Here is a 27,875-nt window from a genome sequence, read left to right on the forward strand (position 1 = left end):
TTGCAGCATACATGACTGTTATTAACTCTGCAAGGGACCTACCACAGTTACATAAAATTTTAGAGAAAAAATGTTATTTTCTATAAAAATCATGTATGAATAAAGGCAAATTTTGACAGAATGTCATACAATTGTCAACTTATCCAGTAGTAAAACCGAAAACATGGTCATAGAATAGTATGGACTTTTTTTGTTGCCTGTTAACATCTCACTAAAATAATACAGGGTTTGTTTATCTGGAACAAACTTTATTTACACCATGGTTATCATAATATTAACAAGAAAGGCGGTAAAATTTAGCTAAGCTGATGCAGAGGATTGAGGCCAATATTTTGAGATCTATGGCCAGCTAAACTTCTGTGAACACTGAGCGTTTTGGTCAGGGAAAATTGAACTTTGGTCAGAGAAATGTCAGGGAAAAGTCAGGGAATTTTATTTTCTCTTCTTTGAGGGAACCCTGTCAGAATCAAATAAATGTCATGAAGTACCTAAACCAAACTTAGAACTGTACAGAAAATCCCTTGAATACTCAGCACCAAAAATCTAGAACTCATTACATCTTGAGCCCGCCCGCTTAGCTCAGTAGGTAAGGGCGTTGGTCTACGGATCGCTGGGTTGCAAGTTCGATCCCCGGGCAGGCGTATGTTCTCCGTGACGATTTGATAAAAGACATTTTGCCTGAAATCATTCGTCCTCCAACTCTGAAAATTCATTTGGGAAAGTTGGCAGTTACTTGTGGAGAACAGGTTTGTACTGGTACAGAATCCAGTAACACTGGTTAGGCTAACTGCCCGCCGTAACATGACTGAAATACTGTTGAAAAACGGCGTTAAACCCAAAACAAACCAACAAACCAACAAACATTACCTCTTGAAGTAAAAACCTCTAACAGTCATAAGCAGTTCAAAAGATCCTATTTGACAAACTGGAAAATGAACAACATAACATATATTATTATGCTTGGATTGTCTTGTCATCATGTTATTGTCAATTTTGTATTTGAAATCTATTTGTAAATATTGTACATAATTTGAGGCTCACTTGGAAGATTGGGCATGCCTAATAGTGTTGCCTCAATAAATAAAGTCATTATTATTATTATTATTATAGACTAAGGGTCAGTGTATAAGGTCGCATATTTTGGACTTGTATTTTAACAGAACTGTGCCCCGTTGGTACTTAATACTGCATACTAATAGACCCTTTTACCATTCCTTTGTTGCATGCAGAGTTATCTGCACATTGTTATCCAAAACGAGGCACAGACTGCTGGGTGGACACATTGATATATCGCAGTAATCGTTTTTCTTATAAGATATCTGACAAAATTGATTTTTTTCTTTAGTACTAGATTTCTTCACACATTTCCTGTCGGTCAAGTTCATAATGAAAACTTCATTTCTATACATATTTATAACTACTCTTATTATGATACAAGTGAAAGCCTAAAGCTCGCACTGAGTTGCTAATACATATAATGAGAAGATGTACTTTGATAAAATGACTATAAAGATAGCCTGCGCTCTGTAATGTAATTTGGTGTTATAAACATAATGATTTAATTAGCTCTAATTCTGTTTTTGTGCTCGAATATGATAAAGATATTGACAGCATGTGGGACAGTCCTTCTTGATTAACATCAGATTGGCTTTCTGATTCCTGTGACCTGTTTGCAAGTATTTTATTAGCTCACCTGTCACATAGTGACAAGGTGAGCTTTTGTGATCGCGCAGCGTCCGTCGTCCGTGCGTGCATACATGCGTAAACTTTTGCTTGTGACCACTCTAGAGGTCACATTTTTCATGGGATCTTTATGAAAGTTGGTCAGAATGTTCACCTTGATGATATCTAGGTCAGGTTCGAAACAGGATTACTTGCGGTCAAAAACTAGGTCAGTAGGTCTAAAAATAGAAAAACCTTGTGACCTCTCTAGAGGCCATATATTTCACAAGATCTTCATGAAAATTGGTCAGAATGTTCACCTTGATGATATCTAGGTCAAGTTCGAAACTGGGTCACGTGCTGTCAAAAACTAGGTCAGTAGGTCAAATAATAGAAAAACTTTGTGACCTCTCTAAAGGCCATATTTTTCATGGGATCGGTATGAAAGTTGGTCTGAATGTTCATCTTTATAATATCTAGGTCAAGTTCGAAACTGGTTCACGTGCGGTCAAAAACTAGGTCAGTAGGTCTAAAAATAGAAAAACTTTGTGACCTCTCTAGAGACCATACTTGTGAATGGATTTTCATAAAAATTGGTCAGAATGTTCATCTTGATGATATCTAGGTCAAGTTCGAAAGTGGGTCACGTGTCTTTTAAAAGTAGGTCAGTAGGTCAAATAATGAAAAAAAACTTGTGACCTCTCTAGAGGTCATATTTTTTATGGGATCTGTATGAAAGTTGGTCTGAATGTTTATCTTGACGATATATAGATCAGGTTTGAAACTGGGTCAACTGCAATCAAAAACTAGGTCAGTAGATCTTAAAATAGAAAAACCTTGTGACCTCTCTAGAGGCCATACCCTTGAATGGATCTTCATAAAAATTGGTCAGAATGTTCACCTTGATGATATCTAGGTCAAGTTTGAAACTGGGTCACGTGCCATCAAAAACTAGGTCATTAGGTCTAAAATTTGAAAAATCTTTTGACCTCTCTAGAGGCCATATTTTTCAATGGATCTTCATGAAAATTGGTCAGAATTTTTATCTTGATGATATCAAGGTCAAAAACTAGGTCACTTTGTCAAATAATAGAAAAAATGATGTCATACTCAAAACTGGGTCATGTGGGAACAGGTGAGCAATTCAGGACCATCATGGTCCTCTTATTTACAGCAGGAAAATGTCTCCAGATGTATGCCTCTTTTGAAAGAACTTTCATTTGTAAGTAAATATATATAACTAAACAGTAAAAGTCAGTAAAGCGACTGTACTCACAAAATGTATAAAACAGAAATGTTTAGCTGCATCTGCACTTAGAAAATTGTAACTTACTCATAGAATAACAAGTTAAGCCTTAAAATCTCTGGATTGGCGAGAAACACAAAGCACACATTTACATTGCGATAAATTAAAGTCATACCCCTTCTAATTGGATACAAGATCAGAAAAAGATGGAAACTGGTAAAGTTCTTTTGATCAAAATACTATATACAGGCCTGGTAAACAACAGAGCTACCTCTTTCAGAGGTATACGGTAAATTGCTCTGTCGCGACGTCTGAGCTAGTGCATGTTGCGATAAAAGAACGTCAACAAAGGTTAGTGTCATCATATTTTTTGCATTTTTACAAGCATTGTATCAACAAGAGCTCGTCGAACACGAAATGCCCCCCTTGATACATTCAGTAATTGCACAAGGAACAGAAATTATTTGCTCACTGTAAACAAAAGTTCTTATGTTCTGGTCAAATGTGACATTGACCTTTGACCTCAAAATCAACAGGGGTCATCTGCTGGTCATGATCAACGTCCCTATTAAGTTTAGTGATCCTAGGCCCAAGCATTCTCGAGGTATCATCCGGAAAGTGTTTAACTGTTCTGGGTCAGCGTGACCTTGACCTTTAGCCTACAGACCTCAAAATCTATAGGGGTCATCTACAGGTCATGACCAACCTCCCTATCAAGTTTCATGATCCTAGGCCCAAGAGTTCTCAAGTTATTGTCTAGACATGGTTTAAATGTTCCGGGTCACTGTAACCTTGACCTTTGATCTACTGACCTTAAAATCAATAGGGGTCATCTGCTCATGATGAACCTCTCTATCATTTTTTATGACCCTTGCCCAAGCATTCTCAAGTTATCGTCCAGAAACCGTTCTGTTCCTGGCAGATCTGACCTTGAACTTTAACCAAATGACCTCAAAATCAATAGGGATCATCAGCTGGTCATGATCAATTTCCATATCAATTTTCCTAATCCTAGGCCCAAGCGTTCTTGAGTTATCGCCCAGAAACCATTTTACTGTTCCTGGTTACTGTGACCTTGACCTTTGACCTACTGACCTCAAAATCTAAATGGGTCATCTGCTGGTCATGACCAACCACCCTATCAGCTTTACGATCCTAGGCCCAAGCAATCTCGAGTAATCATTCAGAAACCGTTTAACTGTTCCAGGTCACTGTGACCTTGAACTTTGACATACTGACCTCAAAATCAATAGGGGTCATCTGCTGGTCATGACCAACCACCCTATCAACTTTCATGATCCTAGGCCCAAGGGTTCTTGAGTTATCATCCGGAAACCGTTTAACTGTTCAGGGTCACAGTGACCTTGATCTTTGACATACAGATCTCAAATCAATAGGGGTCATCTGCAGGTCATGACCAACCTCACTATCAACTTTCACAATCCTAGGCCCAAGCAATCTTGAGTTATCATCCGGAAACCGTTTAACTGTTCCGGGTCACTGTGACCTTGAACTTTGACTTACTGACCTCAGAATCAATAGGGGTCATCTGCTGGTCATGACCAACCTTCCTATCAACTTTCATGATCCTAGGCCCAAGCGTTCTTGAGTTATCATCCGGAAACGGATTGGTCTACATACAGACCGACGGACAGACAGACCGATCGACATCTGCAAAACAATATACCCCTCCTTTTTCAAAGGGGGGCATAAAAATCGGGGAATGGTAGGCAATGTAGATATGAAAGCACTTTCATTGTCAAATATTTGCATTTTAACTGATATTAAGAAGCAAACCAAGTAGGCGTGAGATAGCTGTAAGGTATACAATGTATTATTATTTTGGAAATAAAATATGTACTGAAAATGGTTTGGGAGTAAAAAAATTCACTTTTTATTATGAGACAGCTCTGCCGAGAAGGAGATAGTCATGTCGCCAAGGAGATAGCTCTGTTTCCATAAGAGAGCTCTTTGTTCATAATTATATTGTTATTTTGAAAAGTTGACAATATTTACGTTGGGTTGTCCTCTTTTGAAATAATATACAGTCACTGTTCCATTTGATATACATATGTATGAATTTACCAAGTATTGTTTTGTTAAAGACGATTTCATAAGGCTATAATTGTAAATTTTGAATTGCTCAGGTGAGTTATTGTGAATGCTCGATGTCCGACATCTGTCGCGTCAACATTTAGCTTGTGTATGCCATAGAGGCTGTATTTTTCAATTGATCTTCATGAAATTTGGTCCGAATGATTGCCCTGATAAAATCAAGGTCAAATTCGAAAATGGGTCATATGGGGTTAAACACTAGGTCACAATGTCAAATCAAAGAAAAACCTTGGACTGCATTTTACACCAGATCTTCATGAAAGTTTATCATAATGTATGTCTGGATGATACCGGCTCGGGCATGTTTTTAGTCCACCATCATCAGATGGTGGGCTATTCAAATCTTTCTGCGTCTGTGGTCCTTCGTCCTTCCGTTCATCCGTTAACAATTTCTCGTTATCGCATCTCCTCAGAAACTCGATTTTGACCAAACTTTGTCAGAATGATGTATTGGTACCCTAGTTGTGTCCCCTGAAAATCAGACTGGTTCAACAGTTTTTGTGTGAGTTATGGCCCTTTGTTTATTTTTATAATTTACATAGATTTATATAGGGAAAAACTTTGAAGATCTTCTTGTCCAAAACCACAGGGTCTAGGGTTTTGATATTTGGTTTGAATCAATGTAGCATCATCTAGTAGTCCTCTACCAAGATCGTTAAGATTATTACCCTGGGGTCAAATATGGCCCCGTCCCGGGGGTCACATGGTTTATGTAGACTTATTAGGGAAAAACTTTAAAAAAAACTCTTGTCCAAAACCACAGGGCCTAGGGCTTTGATATTTTGTATGTGACATCATCTAGTGGTCGTCTACTAAGATTATTCAAATTATTTCCCTAGGGTCAAATATGGCCCCGCCCTGGGGGTCACATGGTTTACATAGACTTATATGAGGAAAAACTTTGAAAATCTTCTTGTCCAAACCACAAAGCCTAGGGCTTTGATATTTGTAATGTAACATCATCTAGTGGTTCTCTACCAAGTTTGTTCAAATTATCCCCCTAGGGTCAAATATGGCCCCGCCCTTGGGGTCACATGGTTCATATAGATTTATATAGGGAAAAGCTTTTAAAATCTTCTTGTCAATAACCTACAACATTCAAATTTGGACCACATGTATGGTTTTGAGTGGCAAGATGAACCTTGATATGACTTGACCTTGATTTTGACCTAGTGACCTACTTTCACATTTCTGTAGCTACAGCCTACAAATTTGGACCACATGCATAGTTTTGTGTACTGAAACAAGCTTTGACCTTTACATTGACCTAGTGACCTACTTTCACATTTTTGAAGGTACAGGCTTCAAATTTGGACCACATGCATAGTTTCGTGTTCCGAAATGAAATTTGACCTTGATTTTGACCTAGTGACCTACTTTCACATTTCTCAAGCTACAGCCTTCAAATTTGGACACTTGCATAGTTTTGTGCACCTAAATGAACTTTGACCTTAAGATTGACCTAGTGACCTACTTTCACATTTCTCAAGCTACAGGCTTTAAATTTGGACCGCATGCATAGTTTTGTGTTCTGAAATGAAATTTGACCTTGATTTTTACCAAGTACCTTCTTTCACATTTCTCAAGCTACAGCCTTCAAATTTGGACCACTTGCATAGTTTTGTGCACCTAAATGAACTTTGACCTTAAGATTGACCTAGTGACCTACTTTCACATTTCTCAAGCTACAGGCTTCAAATTTGGACCGCATGCATAGTTTTGTGTTCTGAATTGAAATTTGACCTTGATTTTTACCTAGTACCTACTTTCATATTTCTCAAGCTAAGCCTTCAAATTTGAAGTGCATAGTTTTGTGTACCAAAATGAAATTTGACCTTGAAATTGATCTAGTGACCTACTTTCACATTTCTCAAGCTACAGCTTTCAAATTTGGGCCACATGCATGGACCACATGAACAGTTTTGTGTACCGAAATGGACTTTGACCTTGAGCTAGTCTTGAAATTTAGAACATTCAAAAATGGCTACTTAAACATTTTCTTCTCTGAAACTAATGGTCTGAATTTCACCAAACTTGGTCAGTAGCATCCTGGCATGGACCTCTATTAAGTTTGTTCACATGGTTCACCTTGGCCCCTTTAGGGGCCGCCCGAGTTAAAAATAGAAAAACCTGTAAATAAAACTTCTTCTCATGGATTCTGTAGCACCATTATAAGGTCCTTTCCCAAGTTTGTTCAATGGGGGACACTTGGCCCCTTTTAGGGGCCGCTAGAGTCAAAATTAAAAATACCTTTAAATGACTTCTCATGAACCGCTTGAAGGGTCTACATCAAATTTGGTCTGTAGTATCATTATAAGGTCTTTCACCAAAATTTTTCAGTTGGGGACACTTGGCCCCTTATAGGGGCTTCTAGAGCTAAAATTAGAAATACGACTTCTTCTAATGAATGGCAAGATAGATTTTCATCAGGCTTGGTATATAGGATCATTGTAAGGTTCTCTCTCAAATTGGGGCAGTTGGTCCCTTTTAGGGGTTGCTAGGGCTATAATTGAAAAATACCTTTTAATGACAACTTCTCATAATCTGCTCAATGAATCTTCATCAAACTTGGTCTCTAGCATCATTATAAGGTCCTCATTAATTTGTTCAATTAGGGGTGCTTGGCACCTTTTAGGGGCAGCTGAAACAAAATAGAAATGCCTTTTAATGACTTTTTTCTCATGAACTGTTTGATGAATCTCCATCAAACTTGATTTTATAGAATCTCTATAAGGTCCTTTAACAACTTTTGTTCAGTTGGGGGCACTTGGTCCCTTTTAAAGTCTGCTAGAGTTAAAAATAGAAATGCTTTTAAATAACATTTTCTCATGAACTGCTTGATGTGTCCCCATGAACCCTTCTCTGAAACATCTTTATAAGGTTTTTACCAAAATTATTTAATTTGGGGGCAGTGGCACTTGGCCCCATTTAGGGTCTTCTAGAGCTTAAAATAGAAATGCCTTTAAATGACTTCTTCTCATGAACAGCTTGATGGATCTTCATCAAACTTGGTTTGTGGCATCATTTTAAGGCTGTCTCAGAAATTTGTTCAGTGGTGTTGTTTTGCCCTTTCAGAGGCCTCTAGAGTTAGAAATAGAAAATATCATTTTATATGACTTGTTCTCATGAAATGCTGACTGGATCTTCATCAGACCTGGCCTGTTGCACCATTGTAATGTCTTTTCCAAAATTTGTTCAAATTGCCCCCATTTACATAGAGCTCAAAGTAGAAAATCCTTTAAATGACTTCTCTTAATGGATCTTCATCAAACTTGGTTTGTAGTATCATTGTTATGGTTCTGCTTGGTTCCATTCAGTGGAGAGCAGAGCTAACATATGGAAAAAAAAAATTCATGAATTTTGTTCTCATGGTCATGATGTGTCATAGCAAAGCATAGAAGAAACATTGAAATAACTTTTTGAATGACCTGCTTAAAGGATTTTCACCAAACCTAATTAGAAGCATATTCAGATGGCAATCTGACTAAAGTACTTGATCTTCTAAACGAAGATCTGAGAATGACCCATTCACATTCGTCTTCTGTATATTTTGGATTTCCAGTATTGCTATTTCTATTTTATCCAATCAGACGACTTGTTCGAATGTCAAAGAGTAAGAAAAATGTGCAGTCATTCTAGGACTCGAACCCGGGACCCCTTGCTTACAAAGCAAGTGGCCTACCGACTGAGCTAGCCGGCTATCTGAAACTTTACAACATAAGAATTGTAAATATCAAAAGTCAAGGCTACAGGCAGATTTGCAAGATGTTGTAAGTTAGGCTCTGATTGGCTAGCGAAAGGGTCGTCAGAACGAGGCTATGAATAGGTCGTTCTCAGATCCTATGCGTAGCGTAATAGGAGATGTACTTCAGTCAGATTGATTCAGATGGATAAGGTTCTCTTCATATGAATGACTTGTACTTTGTTTCCATAAACTGTCAGAATACTTCTCTATAAAGTCTAGGTCAAGTCTGAAACTGGGTAATCTGTGGTCTAAATTAAGGTCATCAGGTCATATCACAGAAAAAACACCTTGTTAACACTCTAAAGGCCACATTTTCTACTTGATTATCATACATCTTTGTCTCCATGAAGGATAGGATAAGTTCAAAATTAGATTTCCTGAGGACAAAAACTAGGTCACTGGGTCACATCATAATAAAATCTTGTTAACACTAGAGGTCACATTTTTATGCCCCCGAAGGGAGGCATATAGTTTTTGAACCGTCTGTCCGTCTGTCAATCTGTCGGTCTGTCAGTCTGTCGGTCTGTCAGTCTGTCCGCAATTTTCGTGTCCGGTCCATATCTTTGTCATCGATGGATGGATTTTCAAATAACTTGGCATGAATGTGTACCACAGTAAGACGACGTGTCGCGCGCAAGACCCAGGTCCATAGCTCAAAGGTCAAGGTCACACTTAGACGTTAAAGGATAGTGCATTGATGGGCGTGTCCGGTCCATATCTTTGTCATCGATGGATGGATTTTCAAATAACTTGGCATGAATGTGTACCACAGTAAGACGACGTCTCGCGCGCAAGACCCAGGTCCGTAGCTCAAAGGTCAAGGTCACACTTAGACGTTAAAGGATAGTGCATTGATGGGCGTGTCCGGTCCATATCTTTGTCATCGATGGATGGATTTTCAAATAACTTGGCATGAATGTGTACCACAGTAAGATGACGTGTCGCGCGCAAGACCCAGGTCCGTAGCTCAAAGGTCAAGGTCACACTTAGACGTTAAAGGATAGTGCATTGATGGGCGTGTCCGGTCCATATCTTTGTCATCGATGGATGGATTTTCAAATAACTTGGCATGAATGTGTACCACAGTAAGACGACGTGTCGTGCACAAGACTCAGGTCCGTAGCTCAAAGGTCCTAAACTCTAACATCGGCCATAACTATTCATTCAAAGTGCCATCGGGGGCATGTGTCATCCTATGGAGACAGTTCTTGTTTACTTGATCTTCATAAAAAGGTTTCAGAGTATTTGTCTCTTAAAGATTAGAATTAGTTTCTCTTAGGTCAAAAACTAGGTCACGAGGTCAAATTCTTGTTAACAGTCTAGAAGCCACATTTTCTACCACATGTTCATAAAACTTTGTCTGAATGTTTGTCTTTATGTAATCTAGATCAAGTATGAAACTGTATTACCTGAGGTCTTTAACTAGGTCACTAGGTCAAATTATAGAAAAACCTTGTTGACACTGTAGAGGCCCAATTTTCTGTTTGATTATCATAAATCTTTGTCAGAATGTTTGTTTCTATGTAATATAGAATAGGATTGAAATTGGATTACCCGAGTACTAGGTCAAATCATAGAAAAATTTTGTAAACACTGTAGAGGCCACATTTTCCATTTGATGTTTATAAAAATGTCAGAATGTTTGTCTCAACAAAATAAAGGTCAAGTTCAAAACAGGGTTACTTGAGATTTATATGCTTCCCAAAGGGGGGAGCATATATTCGCCACCTTGTCCATCTGCCCATCCATCCGTCGGTCACACTTCTTGTCCAGAGCATAACTCAAAAAGTATTGACGTACTAATGTTACTTCACACGGTGGTGCGTTGAGAGGAAGTGCCATAACTCTAGGTGGTCCTATTTTTGAATTATCTCCCTTTTGTAAAAAACTTATCTTGAGCCTAAGGCTAAGTCCAAAACTATGAAAGGGATTGACTTGATACTTTATGTATTGATAGAGGTCAGTAAAATGAAATGCAGTGTTAAAGAACAATAACATTAGCTGACCCTATTTTTGCATTATGTCCCCTTATGTGAAAAACAGTTTGTCCGGAGCATAATTTGAAAACTAAGAAGGAATGACTTGATACTTCACACAAATATAGAGGTCATTGAAAGGGAGTGCAGTAACCAGGACCTATAACCCTAGGTGACCCATTTTTGAATTAACTTGCTTTATGTTAAAAGCTTGTCTGGAGCCTAAGTCCAAAAACTTTGAAAGGGATTGACTTGATACTTTATATATAGACAGAGGTCAGTTAGAGGATGTGCAGTGTCAAAGAACCATAACTCAAGCTGACCCCATTTTGAATTATCTCCCCTAATATGAAAAAAGCTTGTCCAGAGCATAACTTGAAAACCGTATGATGGATTAACTTAATACTTTGTATATTGATAGAAATTAGTGAGAGGGAGTGCAATGTCAACAAACAATAACGTTAACTTATCCTGTTTTTGAACTATCTCCCTTTATGTATGAAAAATTTTCTGGTGTATTACTTGCAAAAATGTAGATTATGCATGTATATGACTTATGCTTGTAGGTCAAATGTGAAGTTCACTATAAGAGGTCAAGTAAAAATTTATTCCACTTCAGAACTTTTATATGTCTGATGGATTATCTTAGTGCTACACAGAAATGTTCCCCATGATGAGACAATGTGTCAGCACATGACCTATGCTTGTCGGACAAAGGTCGAGGTCACTATTGAAAGTCTTCCACTGGGAAGGGACTTCTGTATTGCCACTGCAATACTCGGTGACTTGTTCAATTTAGTCATCACAAGTCTTTGTCAGAATGTTTTTCTGTATGAAATCTAGGTCAAGATCTAAAATGGGGTACCTAAGGTCAGAAACTGTCACTAGGTCAAATCATTGAAAAACTTGATAATTGATAATGATCTACCTGATTTATACAAAAAATGTTCAAAATGTTTGTCTTTGAAATCTAGGCCACATTAAATATAAAGTTATCTGAGAGTAAGAACTGGGTCAGTTGAGTGGTATAGGGCCTTCAAGGGCCCTCTTGTTACATTTCACTCTGCAAGTACAGTGTAATGGCCCTTGACTTAGTCAAAAATATGCATAAAAGGCATGAAAGTTTGTGTCTCATGTATCTCGTAATGTACTTGACGTAGAGTCATAAAATATTACAGGATTGTTGTGTACCATGTGAAGTTGTGCACCTGCTGTTCTGTTTTGGATTTCACCTAGCCAGATTGGAATTATGATCCGAGAGATCTAAAAATGGGAAAACTTTTAAATGACTTCTCATGAACCACTTGATGGGTCATGATTAAACTTTTTTGCAGCACCTTATTGTTGAACAGTTAGATTAATTTTATAACAAAAATTCAATTTTGAGATTTATGCTGGAATTGCTATTTTGTAATCATTGACAGCAAATATCACAGAAACCAACGTGAATAAGTCATTTTTGTTCACAAATCTTGTTACTGTAGATCATCAGAAATGTCCTCTGTGACTGGTATACCTAGGTTTTTGTTGAGCCCGCTTGCGGAAGCGAAGACAAAGTTGTCCAAATGACTGTTCGGTGTATGTGCGTGTGTCCGTCCGGATTTGTTTGTCCGGACTATAACTTTGACCTGCATGGAGCAATCTTGTTTATATTTGGCATGAATGTTAACCTCAGTGAGACGGAGTGTCATGCGCAAACCCCAGGTTCCTGTCTCAAAGGTCAAGGTCACACTTACAGGTCAAAGGTTAAATTCAAAAATGACTTTGTCCGGAGCATTTCTTCTTCATGCATGGAGGGCTTTTGATGTAACTTGGCACAATTGTTCACCATCATGAGACGGAGTGTCATGCGCAGGAACCAGGTCCCTAGGTCTAAAGTCAAGGTCACACTTAGAGGTCAAAGAATACAAGAATGACAACTTTGTCTGGAGCATTTCTTCTTCATGCATGGAGGGATTTTGATGTAACTTGGCACAAATGTTCACCACCATGAGACGGAGTGTCAAGCGCAAGAACCAGGTCCCTAGGTCTAAGGTCAAGGTCACACTTAGAGGTCAAAAGTCAGATACAGGACTGACTTTGTCTGGAGCATTTCTTTTTGATGCATAGAGGGATTTTGATGTAACTTGGCACAATTGTTCATCATCATGAGGCGGAGTGTCATGCGCAAGATCCTAGAATTACTTCCCTTTGTTGTTCTAAGGTCAAGGTCACACTTAGAGGTCAAAGGATACAAGAATGACGACGATGCCCAGAGCATTTCTTCTTCATGCATGGAGGGATTTTGATGTAACTTGGCACAAATGTTTACCACCATGAGACAGAGTGTCCTGCACAGGAACTAGGTCTAAGGTCAAGGTCATACTTAGAGGTCAAAAGTCAGATACAAGAATGACTTTGTCTGGAGCATTTCCTTTTGATGCATAGAGGGATTTTGATGTAACTTGGCACAATTGTTCATCATCATGAGGCTGAGTGTCATGCGCAAGATCCTAGAATTACTTCCCTTTGTTGTTGCTATAAATAGCTTACTTTCGTAACTTTTTATGCCCCCGAAGGGAGGCATATAGTTTTTGAACTGTCCGTCGGTCTGTCAGTCTGTCGGTCTGTCGGTCCGTCCGCAATTTTCGTGTCCGGTCCATATCTTTGTCATCGATGGATGGATTTTCAAATAACTTGGCATGAATGTGTACCACAGTAAGACGACGTGCAGTGCGCAAGACCCAGGTCCGTAGCTCAAAGGTCAAGGTCACACTTAGACGTTAAAGGATAGTGCATTGATGGGCGTGTCCGGTCCATATCTTTGTCATCGATGGATGGATTTTCAAATAACTTGGCATGAATGTGTACCACAGTAAGACGACGTGCAGTGCGCAAGACCCAGGTCCGTAGCTCAAAGGTCAAGGTCACACTTAGACGTTAAAGGATAGTGCATTGATGGGCGTGTCCGGTCCATATCTTTGTCATCGATGGATGGATTTTCAAATAACTTGGCATGAATGTGTACCACAGTAAGACGACATGCAGTGCGCAAGACCCAGGTCCGTAGCTCAAAGGTCAAGGTCACACTTAGACGTTAAAGGATAGTGCATTGATGGGCGTGTCCGGTCCATATCTTTGTCATCGATGGATGGATTTTCAAATAACTTGGCATGAATGTGTACCACAGTAAGACGACGTGCAGTGCGCAAGACCCAGGTCCGTAGCTCAAAGGTCAAGGTCACACTTAGACGTTAAAGATCATTTTTCATGATAGTGCATTGATGGGCATGTCCGGTCCATATCTTTGTCATTCATGCATGGATTTTAAAATAACTATGCATGAATGTGTGACACAGTAAGACGATGTGTCGCGCGCAAGACCCAGCTCCGTAGGTCAAAGGTCCAAAACTCTTAACATCGGCCATAACTATTCATTCAAAGTGCCATCGGGGGCATGTGTCATCCTATGGAGACAGCTCTTGTTTATTACTGGTCGTAGGGAAAAATCAAGACCACTTTTCTGTAGTACAACATGCATGTTACATCCAGTTTTCAGGTGTATTTTGACATATCTGTACTGGTGAGGATTTTTGTGTGGACTTAGAATTTTTTTTTTTTTTAATTCAAGATTTACGTCCCTTTGTTGTTACTTTAAATAACTTATATTGTAACTTTTTGCAATATCTTTTTTATTTGACATAAATGTTTGCCTCAATGAGACAAGGAGTGTCCTGTGCAACTCCCAGTCCTTTTGACAGCTGGCGGGCTCATCATGTTGCCCGTGGGCACCTAGTTTTTATCTGTTTTCAATTGAAAACTGTTTAATGTGTTCGAGACACTGAGATGTACTGAGCATATTACTGGCCACAGTGCAACTTGTAAAATTTTTGTGTTGTTTATGTAGGAAAGCAAGGCAGACTTTTGTCATTACCAACTCAGCAACAAAAACAGTTAAACAGTTTCCTGCAGAAAGATGAGTTTGGGTACCTAAAGTGGTTACATGACATTGAATGTAAAGATTTTCAATCCGTAAGTACAAAAGCCATTCTGTATATTTAAACCAAGTGGGGAAATTTGAGAAATATGTCTTTATTTGATGGCTTTCTCAAACTGCAATTACCTAAAGTGCCATTTCAGTGTACCTGTCATATGAAATTCAACAATGCTGAGTTAAACAGCTAATTTTGGCTTGAAATTTAACCTAGAAAAAGTTGTAGATACTTTCATTATTAAGTTACTATGCAAAATGTGTATTGAAGGTACTGGTTTAGTTTATTATGTCTCCCACCACGCAGTGGTGTGGGAGACATATTGATTTACTCCAGTCTGTGTGTCTGTCACAAAGCTTGTCCGCACTTAAGTCGAACATTTCTCATCCGATCTTCGCCAAACTTCAACAAAATGTGTCTGCCAATAAGTGCTCGACCAAGTTCGATAACTAGCCAAATCGGCCTAGGCACTTTGGAATTATGGCCCTTGAATTACCGAAAAATGCTCAGATTTTAGGCACATTCCTGGAGCCAAAAGGACCCCTATACTACTCATTCCTTTTGGCTCCTGGGGAATGTGCATGCAGTCTGAGTAGTATAGGAGTCCTTTCGACTTGATGAATGTGCATGCACTCTAGTAGGGCAAGTTCGATAATGAGCCAAATCGGTCCAGGCACTTCGGAGTTATGGCCCTTGAATTACCGAAAATCGGCCTTTTTACTCTTGTCCGTGCTCTAAGTCAAACATTTCTCATCCGATCATCACCAATCTTTAACAAAATGTGTTTGACCATAAGTCCTCGGCCAAGTTCGATAACAAGCCAAATCGGCCCAGGCACTTCGGAATTATGGCCCTTGAATTACCGAAAATCGGCCTTTTTATTCTCGTCCGCGCTATAAGTCCAACATTTCTCACCCAATCTTCACCAAACTTGAACCAAATGTTTTTGACCATAACTCCTCGACCAGGTTCATTAACTAGCCAAATCGCCCGAGGCACTCCAGAATTATGGCCCTTGAATTACCCAAAATAGGCCTTTTTACTCTTCAAAGGTATATTTGTAGTGAGTAAACAGTATATAAAGACTGACTTGCTATTTAGATGATTAGGCAGTTGTGGGAGACATGTGCTTTTCTCAAAAGCAACTCTAGTTTTGATTGTGTCTCCCACCACCAGTGGGGGAGACATTGTTTTTGCCCTGTCCATCCGTCACACTTCATTTTGATCAATAACTGGAGAACCATTTGACCTAGAACCTTCAAACTTCATAGGGTGGTAGGGCTGCTGGAGTAGACAACCTCTATTGTTTTGAGGGTCACTCCATCAAAGGTCAAGGTCTCAGGGGCCTGAACATTGAAAACCATTTCCGATCAATAACTTGAGAACTACTTGACCCAAAATGTTAACACGTCATAGGATGATTGGACATGCAGAATAGATGACCGCGATTGCTTTTAAGGTCACTTAAAGGTCAAGGTTACTGGGGCCTGAACATGGAAAACCATTTTCGGTCTGTAACTTGAGAACCACTTGACCCAGAATGTTGAAAATTCATAGGATGATTGTTCATGCAGAATAGATGCCCCTATTGATTTTCGGCTCAATTTGATAAAGGTCAGGGTCACCAGGGGCCTGAACATGGAAAACCATTTCCGATCAATAACTTGAGAATCACTTGACCAAGAATGTTAAAACTTCATAGGATGATAAGGCATGCAGAGTACATGACCTCAATTGCTTTTTGGGTTGCTCTATTTAAGGTCAAGGTCACATGGGCCTGAAACATGGAAAACCATTTCCGGTCAGTAACTTGAGAACCACTTGACCCAGAATGTTGAAACTTCATAAGATGATTGGTCATGCAGAGTAGATGACCCCTATCAATTTTGGGGTCACTCTGTTAAAGGTCAAGGTCAGAGGGGCCTGAACATGGAAAACCATTACCAATCAATAACTTGAGAACCACTTGACCCAGAATATTATATAGGATGATTGGACATACAGAGTAGATGACCCCTATTGATTTTTGGGTCACTCAATTAAAGGTCAAGGTCACAATGGCCTGATCAAGTAAAATCGTTCCAGGTCAGTAACTTGAGACCCACTTTAACCAGAATGTTGAAACTTCATAGGATGATTGGATATACAGAGTAGATGACCTCTATTGATTTTAGAATCACTCTTTTAAAGGTCAAAGTCGCAGCAGACAGAAAATGGAATTCCATTTCTGGTCAATAACAAGAACCATTTGACCTAGAACCTTCCAACTTCATAGGGTGATATGACCTACAAAGTAGATGGCCCCTAATGTTTTTGGGGTCACTCCATCAGAGGTCAAAGTCACAGGGGGCTGAACATAGAAAACTTTTTCCAATCAATAACTTGAGAGCCACTTGACCTGGAATGTTGAAACCTAATAGGATGATTGGATATGCAGAGTAGATGACCCCTGTTGATTTTGGGGACACTTGATCAAAGGTCAATGTCACAGGAACCTGAAACATGGAAAACCGTTTCCAGTTCATAACTTGAGAACCACTAGGCCCAGAATGTTGAAACTTAGTGGGATGACTGGACATGCCTAGTAATTGATCCCTATTGCAGGCAACCATCAGTGTCTCTTTGACTTTTGCTCCTGTCCTCTATTGAGTTCTTGCCTAAACGACTGCATTGGGGGAGACATGCGCTTTTCTACAAAAGCATCTTCTAGTTTATTTTAGTTTGTGATAAAACTTTCAAACTTGTTTGAATTCCTCTTGAGTCCGTTTTAAGGAAAAACCAGTACTGCTGCTGTATGAGGTGTGGTTGTGACACCAAAGTTGTATCGTATGTTTTTCAAAGGTACTAGTTTTAAATGATGTGTATAAGAATTAATAGTTGTAAGTGTGCGTGATGTGTATCAGAGGAACGAGTTGGAAGCGTTTGAGATAGATGTGTATCAGAGGAACCAGATGTAAATGTATGAGATAGATATGTATCAGAGGAACCAGTTGTAAGTGTAATGTGTATCAGAGGAACCAGTTGTATGTGTTGTATGAGATAGATATTTATCAGCGGAACCTGATGTTAATGTATGAGATAGATATGTATCAAAGGAGCCAGTTGTAAGTGTATGAAATAGATGTGTATCAGAGGAACCAGTTTTATGTGTATGATATAGATATTTATCAGAGGAACCAGATATTAATGTATGAGATAAATATGTATCTAGAGAAACCAGTTGGAAGTGTATGCGATAGATGTGTATTAGAGGAACCAGTTGTAAATGTATGAGATAGATGATGTGTATCAGAGGAACCAGTTGTAAATGTATAAGATAGATGTGTATCAGAGGAACCAGTTGTATGTGTATAAGATAATAGGTATCAGAGGAACCAGTTGTATGTGTATAAGATAATAGGTATCAGAGGAACCAGTTGTATGTGCATGAGATAAATGTGTATCAGAGGAACCAGTTGTAAATGTATGAGATAGATGTGTATCAGAGGAACCAGTTGTAAATGTATGAGATAGATGTATACCAGAGGAACCAGTTGTAAATGTATGAGATAGATGTGTATCAGAGGAACCAGTTGTAAATGTATAAGATACATATGTATCAGAAGAACCAGTTGATGTGTATGAGATAGATATGTATCAGAGGAACCAGTTGTATATGTATGAGATAATAGGTATCAGAGGAACCAGTTGTAAGTGTATAAGATACATATGTATCAGAGGAACCAGTTGATGTGTATGAGATAGATATATATCAGAGGAACCAGTTGTATATGTATGAGATAATAGGTATCAGAGGAACCAGTTGTAAGTGTAAGAGATAGATATGTATCAGAGGAACCATTTGTAAGTGTATGAAATAGATGTACATCAGAGGAACCAGTTGTTGTGCCCCCACAACTAGTTATTCTACTCCCCCTGGCATCAGTGTTGGCGTCACACCTTGGTTAAAGTTTTGTATGCAAGTACATATGGCTATCATTTAAAGCATATAGCATATAGAAACTTATTTTTATCTTTTTCTAGGTCAATTACCAACCTCACTGAATCAAGTCCCATAACTCTTGACATGTATTTTAGGCAAATTATGCCCCCTTTTGGACTTAGAAAATCCTGGTTAAAGTTTTACATGCAAGTTACTATCTCCAAAACTAATGCAGCCCGCCCGCTTAGCTCAGTAGGTAAGAGCGTTGGTCTACGGATCGCGGGGTCGCGAGTTCGATCCTGGGGTGGGGCGTATGTTCTCCGTGACTATTTGATAAACGATATTGTGTCTGAAATCATTAGTCCTCCACCTCTGATAATTCATGTGGGGAAGTTGGCAGTTACTTGCGGAGAACAGGTTTGTACTGATACAGAACCCAGGAACACTGGTTAGGTTAACTGCCCGCCGTTACATGACTGAAATACTGTTGAAAAAAAATGGCATTAAACCCAAAACAAACAAAAAACCAAAACTAATGCAGATACTGAATGGAAACTTCACATGGGTCTTCGGGGTTATAAAACTAGTTGATAGCATCAAGTCCAATAACTCTGACCTGCATTTTGACCAAATTATGCCCCCTTTTTGACTTAGCAAATCCTGGTTAAAGTTTTGTGTGCAAGTACATACAGCTATTACTTAAAGGCATATAGATTTGAAACTTATTTTTTCTTTTTACAGATCAATTACTAACCTCACTGGGTCAAGTCCCATAACTCTGACATGTACTTTGGGCAAATTATGCCCCCTTTTGAACTTAAAACTTCTAGTTAAAGTTTTGCATTCAAGTTCCTATCTCCAAAACTAATCCAATACTGGATTGAAACTCTATAGATAGTTTAACATATAGGGTAATATTTTCCTGCTTCTGGGACAATAATTTGAATAGTCGAGCATTGGCTGTCTTACGGACAGCTCTTGTTTGTACGACTCTGCCCCCTATTTCAGGAGTCAAAAATGCACATTTCACCTTGTCTTAATCATGATAATTTTATGAACTTCTGCACCTCCTATTTTTCATCTGGATGCACCCCTATTTCTAAAGTTTTGGCCCCTGAAATAGTCAAAAATTCACATTTTCATCTTGTGACGCACCTAGCTCAAAAAGTATTTCATATAAATATATGAAACCTTGCATGAGTCTTTATCATGATATGAACTTGCACATCTCCTATTTTTCCGTCTGGCTGTGCCCCCCTATTTCGAGAATTATGGCCCCTGAAATAGTCAAAAATGCACATTTTCACCAGTCCATGTGACGAGCCTAGCTCAAAAAGTATTTGATTTAAATTCATGAAACCTTGCATGAGTCTTTATCATGATGTGAACTTGCACACTTGGCATTCTTCTTGAGATTTTAGCGCTAATTACAGAGTTGCAGCCCTTGAAATAGCCAAAATGGTGGAATTTTTATTTGTGATGCCCATAGCTCAAAAAGTATATGGCCTAGAATAATGAATCCTTTATATAAATTGTTTATTTAGGCTTTACCCACTTAAGACTGCAAACATTTGAATTATTGCCCCTTATTTGTGACAAATGTACCAGTGGGGGCACACCCTGTCTTACAGACACATTCTAGTTATAGTATGAGATAGATGTGTATCAGAGGAACTAGTTGTAAGTGTAAGAGATAGATGTGTATCAGAAGTACCAGTTGTAATTGGATGTGATAGATGTGTATCAGAAGAACTAGTTGTTAGTGTATGAGATAGATATGTTTCAGAGGAACCAGTTGGAATTGTATGAGATTTGTATCAGAAGTACCAGTTGCAATTGTATGAGATAGATGTGCATCAGAAGTACTAGTTAAAATTGTTTAAGATACATGTCAATGGTAGTTGTTGAAATTATATGAGATATGTGTCAAATGTTATTTAATCACTTCTAATGTTTTGGAAAATGTTTTCTATTTCAGGCTCATGAAACATTGTTGAATCTTGGTAGAAATGAAGAACAGTATTTAGCTAAAAAGAAGGCGAGTTTTTTTGAGTATATTTGTTTTATTTACACAATCACACAGTTGTAGTTTTTGCAGTTTACCTTTCTGATACAATCAGAACTCAGTATTTAGTAGGGATGGGAACGAATACTGAAATCAATATTCGAAAATTCGGTTTGCCATATTCGAATCTATTCGAACATTCGGTTTGTTTTAATGGAAGCTTTATATTCTTATAGTGTGTCCGTCAACAATTTCTAAAAAAATCTTCTTCTTCAAAACCACTGGGCAGAATTACACCAAACCTCACAGGAATGATCCTTGTGTGGCCCCCTTTCAAAATTGTTCAAAGAACAGCAGAACTCTGGTTGCCATGGCAACAGAAAGGAAAAACTTTAAAAATCTTCTAATCCACACCACCGTTCATAGGGTTTTTATATTTTGTATGTAGTATCATCTAGTGGTCCTCTACCAAGATTGTTCAGATTATCTCCCTAGGGGCAAATATGGCCCCACCCTGGTTTACGTTGACTTATATAGGGAAAATTTGAAAATCTTCTTGTCAAAAAACCACAGGGCCTAGGGCTATGATATTTGGTATGTGGCATCATCTAGTGGTCGTCTACCAAGATTATTCAAGTTATGCCCCTGGGGTGAAAAGAGGCCCTGCCCTGGGGGTCCAAAGTTTTACATAGACTTGTATAGGAAAAAGCTTTTTAACATTTTCATGTCTTAAACCACAAGACCTAGGCTTTTGATATTTGGTATGTAGCATTGCCTGGTAGTCCTCTACCAAGATTGTTCAAATTATTACCCTGGTATGGAAATAGGCCCCGCCCAGGGGGTCCCAATTTTACATAGATTTATATAGGAAAAAAATCTTCTTGTCTGAAACCACAAGATCTAGGCCTTTGATATTTGGTATGGAGCATTGTCTTATGGTCTTCTACCAAGATTTTTCAAATTATTACCCTGGGGTGAAAAGTGGCCACACCCCGAGGGTCCCAAGTTTTACATAGACTTGTATAGGAATTTTTGTGCCCCCCCCTTCCATGATTGGTGGGGGGCATATAGAATTGTCCGTCTGTGCGCACGTATGAAGTTCGTGACCCGCCTAGTTCAAAAAGTATTTGATATAAATCGATGAAACCTTGTATGAGTCTTTATCATAATATGAACTTGCGCACTTCCTATTTTTCGTCTGGCTCCGCCCCCTAATTTTAGTGTTATGGCCCCTGAAATAGTCAAAATGCACATTTTCACCTTGTGACACACCTAGCTCAAAAAGTATTTGATATAGATTCATGAAACCTTGCATGAGTCTTAATCATGATATGAACTTGCGCACCTACTATTTTTCATCTGGGTCTGCCCCCTATTTCCAGATTTATGGCCCCTGAAACAGTCAAAAATGCACATTTTCACCTTGTGACACGCCTAGCTCAAAATTTTTTAAATAGGAATTTTTGTGCCCCCCCCCCACCCCTCCATGATTGTTGGGGGGCATATAGAATTGTCGGTCTGTGCACACGTATGAAGTTCGTGACCCGCCTAGTTCAAAAAGTATTTAATATAAATTGATGAAACCTTGCATGAGTCTTTATCATAATATGAACTTACGCACATCCTATTTTTCGTCTGGCTCCGCCCCCTATTTCCAGAGTTATGGCCCCTGAAATAGTAAAAAAATGCACATTTTCGCCTAATTATGTGCCTCACTAAAAAAGTATTTAATGTAAATTCATGAAACCTTGCTTGAGTCTTTATCATATTGTGACCTTGCACACTTGGCATTCTTCTTGAGAATTTTAGTGTTTATAGTTTAGAGTTATGGCCCTTGAAATAGACAAAATAGTGGATATTTTGTTTGTGATGCTCATAGCTCAAAAAGTATCCTCGGAGACTATTGATTCGCGGTGTTTATTTATATTTAGCGTAAACTCAATAAATAAAGGTTGTCATAAGAAAATATTTACATACCTTATCAAATATGTCTATTATACTGTACAAACACCATTCCAATAAATTCTGTTCCATTTAATTAAGAAGTAAAGTTAATTCAAAACAGTCCTGTCAAATAAACAATGTCAGCCGCTTGCAAACCATAAATTCGCGGAAACGAGGCTGTAGCATCCTGGTACTTGAATCACGTGACTTAAAAGGCCAAACTTATTCATTTAGTAGGTTAACGTGTATTAGTGTTTTTTTTTTTTTAAGAAAGTATTTCACAACAGTAACAAACAAATAACTATTAACAGTTACTATGGCCTACAACATAGTTTTACTCTTCCATGACTTCACAGTGAGGGCATAGGAATGTGTCCCCTCTTCTTATTACTCTGACATTTGTGCAGTGAATAAGATGGGTCCAGTGATTACATGGATATCCATTCACCATGCCATCACATTGAGCCCACTTTGCGAATGTGATGGAGACTGCATTAGCTAGTGCTGTTGGTGTAAAAAGTCCACAAACACAACATTTTTCTTCATCTTCAATATCCTCATCACAACTAGACTCAGAACTAGCAAGCAAGTTAATGTGTGACGGACCTGGTTTGGGTGATACTGATTTCTTCATTGGGGACTTTTTCACTAATTTTGACATTTTGGCAGTTTTTTTAGCAGGTTTTTTGGTAGGTTTCTGTTGATCTTTTATGTGCTGTTGTATGGCCTCACATACTTCATCACTTGTCAGCTCTTTTCCTGAAACAAGCTTGCTCATGGTTTTTCGTGGTTTATTAATTAATTTCGACTTCACATTTTTGAGCTTGAGGGTTTGCTTTTCAAAAAGATCTTCAGGTGTTGCTGCATTTGTAGTAATACCCCCTTCTACTGTGGCGTCACTGTCATTCCCATCCTCATTAGCCACTGTCTGACTGCAAAACACCTCTGATGGGATCATATGCTCCTTTGGGATGGCCTCCTTATTTATGGGATAAATACCTGTCCTCTGAAAAGCTGCATGCAAGTTCTCTGCACACAAGGCCTTGGAGTATGCTTTGCAGGCTATTTCACAAATATTGTACCTTGTTATAGCAGCTGAGGTCTGTCTCATAACCTTGTGACAAAGGTTATTATATATCCTTTGAAAGGGCCCATAGCAAGCCACATCAAGGGGTTGCAATATGTGACTTGTATGGGCTGGTAACACAAAGATAATGATATTCATCTGTTTAGCCCACTCAGCAAGGTCAACTGCAACATGGGAACGATGACCATCTAGTAAAAGTATGATCTTCTCTCCTTGGCGACCAGGTGCAAACTTCATAAAGTGATCTTTCAAGTACTTCCTGAACACATCAGTATTTGACCAGCCACTTTCCGACATAGTCCCTGAAGCTCCAGGTGAGGCCCCATTCAAAAGATCAGAATTCATTCTTTTCCCTGGGAATACGAAAAAAGGTGGAATTGAGACACCACTAGCACTTCCGCAGCCTATCATTGTAACTGTTTGACCTTTACCAGAAGTAACAGCTTGCACAGTTGATGTTGAGCTTCCTACCACATAGGGGGGTTTGTGGTCTATAGTTAGTCCCTTTTCATCAATGTTAAAGATGAGATGTGGTTTATCTGCTAGGTCATGTCTGCTAATGCACCTCTCTAAATGTTCAAAGTACTCCATGACTGTGCTTTCCTTTGTCATTTTAGCCCGAATAAACTCTAATCCACGTGGTTTCACAACCTTCATTTCTGGCCATCTATGTAAAAATCCTTTCAACCAATTTATTGACAGACGTTTGTCCTTATCCCTTTTTCCCAACTGGACAGCATAATCTGAAGCTATATCAACACATTCTTGTCTTGTGTAACCGTATCCGTAGCTAGCCATTTCTTTAAAATGATTTGCTATTTTTGACTCTTCATACTGATCAAATAGGGGCACTTTTCCCATAACAACAGTTTCTGGGTCAATTTTTCCTAGAACCCTGTCTCTCAGTGTATTTTCAGGTACACTGTACATTCTAGACGCCTTCAGCACTGACAAACCATCTTCTTTAACACATCTGTATGCACTTGTTAATGCACTTGGTGAATACAGTCTGTACTTGCTTCTGACAGGCTGAGGATTGCTTCTGATAGGCTGAGGATTGGTCTGAAAAGTAAAGAAAAAAATATTATAGCTAAGGGATATAGTTACATGAAACTTATTTTTTTATAATTGGCCTAAATTTGTTACAATTATTGTCACGTGACCCCCATTGATAAAATGTCAACAAAGCAGACGGAGGAGTTTTTGACTCCAAACATTCATTTTGTGATAAAAAAAATGTGTGTTTTTAATGGCTTTAATAAGGGAATAGTGTTTAAAGGTAAAATTTATATAACTGAATAATATTTAGTGCACTCACCTGCTTAAAACGCATTTTTTACTGTCTGACAGCTGGATACGCTAGAGTAAACACTGTAGTAAACGCTGACGTGATTTCCGGCGCGTGAAGCTTAAAAATCACATGACCGGGGAGAAAAACAAAATGGCCGCGAATTAATGGTCTCCGCGATTTTATGGACTCCAACGATATATGGTATAGAATAATGAATCCTTTTCATAATTTTTTTTTGAGGCTATACCCCATCAAGACTGCAAACATTTGAATTATTTCCCCTTATTTGTGACAAATGTACCAGTGGGGGGACACCCTGTGTCCTACAGACACATTCTAGTTTTTTAAAAATCTTGTCAGAAAGTTCAAGGTCTAAGCCTTTGATACTTGGTATGTATCATTGCCTAATATTTCTCTAACAAGAATGTTCAAATTATGCCCCTGTGGTGAAAAGAGGCCCTGCCCCAGGGGTCACTTGTTATATGAGTTATATAGGAAAAAATTCTTTAAAAATTTTCTGATCATATTTCCTATACTGTTTTATTAGCTCACCTGTCACAAAGTGACAAGGTGAGCTTTTGTGATCGCGTGGCGTCCGTCGTCCGTCCGTCCGTTCGTGCGTGCGTAAACTTTTGCTTGTGACCACTCTAGAGGTCACATTTTTCATGGGATCTTTATGAAAGTTGGTCAGAATGTTCATCTTGATGATATCTAGGTCAAGTTCGAAACTGGGTCACGTGTGGTCAAAAACTAGGTCAGTAGGTCTAAAAATAGAAAAACCTTGTGACCTCTCTAGAGGCCATATTTTTCATGAGATCTTCATGAAAATTGGTCAGAATGTTCACCTTGATGATATCTAGGTCAAGTTCGAAACTGGGTTACGTGGGGTCAAAAACTAGGTCAGTAGGTCTAAAAATAGAAAAACCTTGTGACCTCTCTAGAGGCCATATTTCTCAATGGATTTTCATGAAAATTGGTCAGAATGTTCACCTTGATGATATCTAGGTCAAGTTCGAAACTGGGTCACGTGGGGTCAAAAACTAGGTCAGTAGGTCTAAAAATAGAAAAACCTTGTGACCTCTCTAGAGGCCATATTTCTCAATGGATTTTCATGAAAATTGGTCAGAATGTTCACCTTGATGATATCTAGGTCAAGTTCGAAACTGGGTCACGTGGGGTCAAAAACTAGGTCAGTAGGTCTAAAAATAGAAAAACCTTGTGACCTCTCTAGAGGCCATATTTCTCAAGAGATCTTCTTGAAAATTGGTCAGAATGTTCACCTTGATGATATCTAGGTCAAGTTTGAAACTGGGTCACGTGCGGTCAAAAACTAGGTCAGTAGGTCTGAAAATAGTAAAAACTTTGTGACCTCTCTAGAGGCCATATTTTTCGTGGGATCTTTATGAAAATTGGTCAGAATGCTCACCTTGATGATATTTAGGTCAAGTTCGAAACTGGTTCACGTGCGGTCAGTAACTAGGTCAGTTGATCTAAAAATAAAAAAAACCTTGTGACCTCTCTAGAGGCCATATTTTTCAAGAGATCTTCATGAAAATTGGTCAGAATGTTCACCTTGATGATATCTAGGTCAAGTTAAATACTGGGTCACGTGCGGTCAAAAACTAGGTCAGTAGGTCTAAAAATAGAAAAACCTTGTGACGTCTCTAGAGGCCATATTTCTCAATGGATCTTCATGAAAATTGGTGAGAATGTTCAGCTTGATGATACCTAGGTCAGGTTCTTAACTGGGTCATGTGTGGTCAAAAACTAGGTCAGTAGGTCGAAAAATAGAAAAACATTGTGCTCTAGAGGCCATATTTTTCATGAGATCTTCAGGAAAATTGGTGAGAATGTTCACCTTGATGATATCTAGGTCAAGTTCAAAAGTGGGTCACGTGCCTTCAGAAACTAGGTCATTAGGTCAAATAATAGAAAAACCTTGTGTCCTCTCTAGAGGTCATATTTTTCAATGGATCTTCATGGAAATTGGTCAGAATTTTTTATCTTGATGATATCTAGGTCACATGTGCTCAAAAACTAGGTCACTATGTCAAATAATAGAAATAACGACGTCATACTCAGTTCAACACTGGGTCATGTGGGGATAGGTGAGCGATTCAGGACCATTATGGTCCTCTTGTTATAATTACCTGATGACCCCAAGTAATTAGGAGTCATTTGACTCTGACCTTGACCTACTGACCTACTTTTCTGTTTTTCAAGATAGAGCCTTGAAATTGGGATGACAAATACAGTTTTGCACACCGATCTTAACACTGACTTTCAGTGACCATGAATGTGACCTACTAACCTACTTTCTTAATATTTTAGCATCAGTTTGACATTTGAAACATGTAGGCCATATTACTCAGGTGAGCGATCCATGGTCATCATGACCCTCTTGTTTGTATCAGTAAGTCAGGGGTCAAGGTCACAGGGGCCTGAACCTGGAAAAATGTTTCCACTCTGACTCAATAACTTGCGAACCACTTGGCCTAGAACCATCAAGCATGATTGAACAAATGAAGTAGATGACTGTTATTGTTTTGGGTGTCATTAGACCAAAGGTCAAGGTCACAAGGACCTGAACATTGAAAACAGTTTCACTGCAGTAACTAGAAGAACTTGACCCAGAACCTTCCAACTTGATAATGATTGGGCTTATGAAGCAAATTACATTATTTTTGGGGCGAAAGGTCATGGTCATGGGGACCTGAACATTGAAAACTATTTCTGCACAGTAACTTGAGAATCACTTCACCAAGAACCTTCAAATTTGAAAGCATGATTAGGTTTTATGAAGTAGAAGATCCCTATTGTTTTAGGGGCCATTAAGACCTCAGGTCAAAGTAACAGCGCCTGAACCTTGAGAACAGTTTCCATTCAGTAACTTGAGAAGAACTTGACCCAA

At 38.7% G+C, this 27,875-nt stretch overlaps 2 protein-coding genes across 2 annotated transcripts in view; one reads left to right on the forward strand and one right to left on the reverse strand.

Moving 5' to 3' along the window:
• Nucleotides 1-27,875, forward strand: part of LOC123566185 (nuclear pore complex protein Nup133-like) — a 420,170-nt gene that overhangs the window by 320,094 nt on the left and 72,201 nt on the right. Inside the window, exons 26-27 of the mRNA XM_053549042.1 lie at nt 14,631-14,755; nt 20,616-20,675. Of these exons, the coding sequence (XP_053405017.1) occupies nt 14,631-14,755; nt 20,616-20,675 (185 nt within the window). The remainder of the gene's footprint in view (nt 1-14,630; nt 14,756-20,615; nt 20,676-27,875) is intronic.
• On the reverse strand, nt 22,529-25,166 carry LOC128558860 (uncharacterized). Its single transcript, XM_053549083.1, has 2 exons — nt 24,992-25,166; nt 22,529-24,735 (listed from the first exon to the last, which is right to left on the reverse strand). The coding sequence occupies exons 1-2, from the start codon at nt 25,004-25,006 to the stop codon at nt 22,921-22,923; spliced, it is 1,830 nt and encodes a 609-aa protein (XP_053405058.1). The 5' UTR covers nt 25,007-25,166; the 3' UTR covers nt 22,529-22,920.

The sequence above is a fragment of the Mercenaria mercenaria genome, chromosome 1 (assembly GCF_021730395.1).
Source record: "Mercenaria mercenaria strain notata chromosome 1, MADL_Memer_1, whole genome shotgun sequence".
Lineage (NCBI taxonomy): Eukaryota > Metazoa > Mollusca > Bivalvia > Venerida > Veneridae > Mercenaria > Mercenaria mercenaria.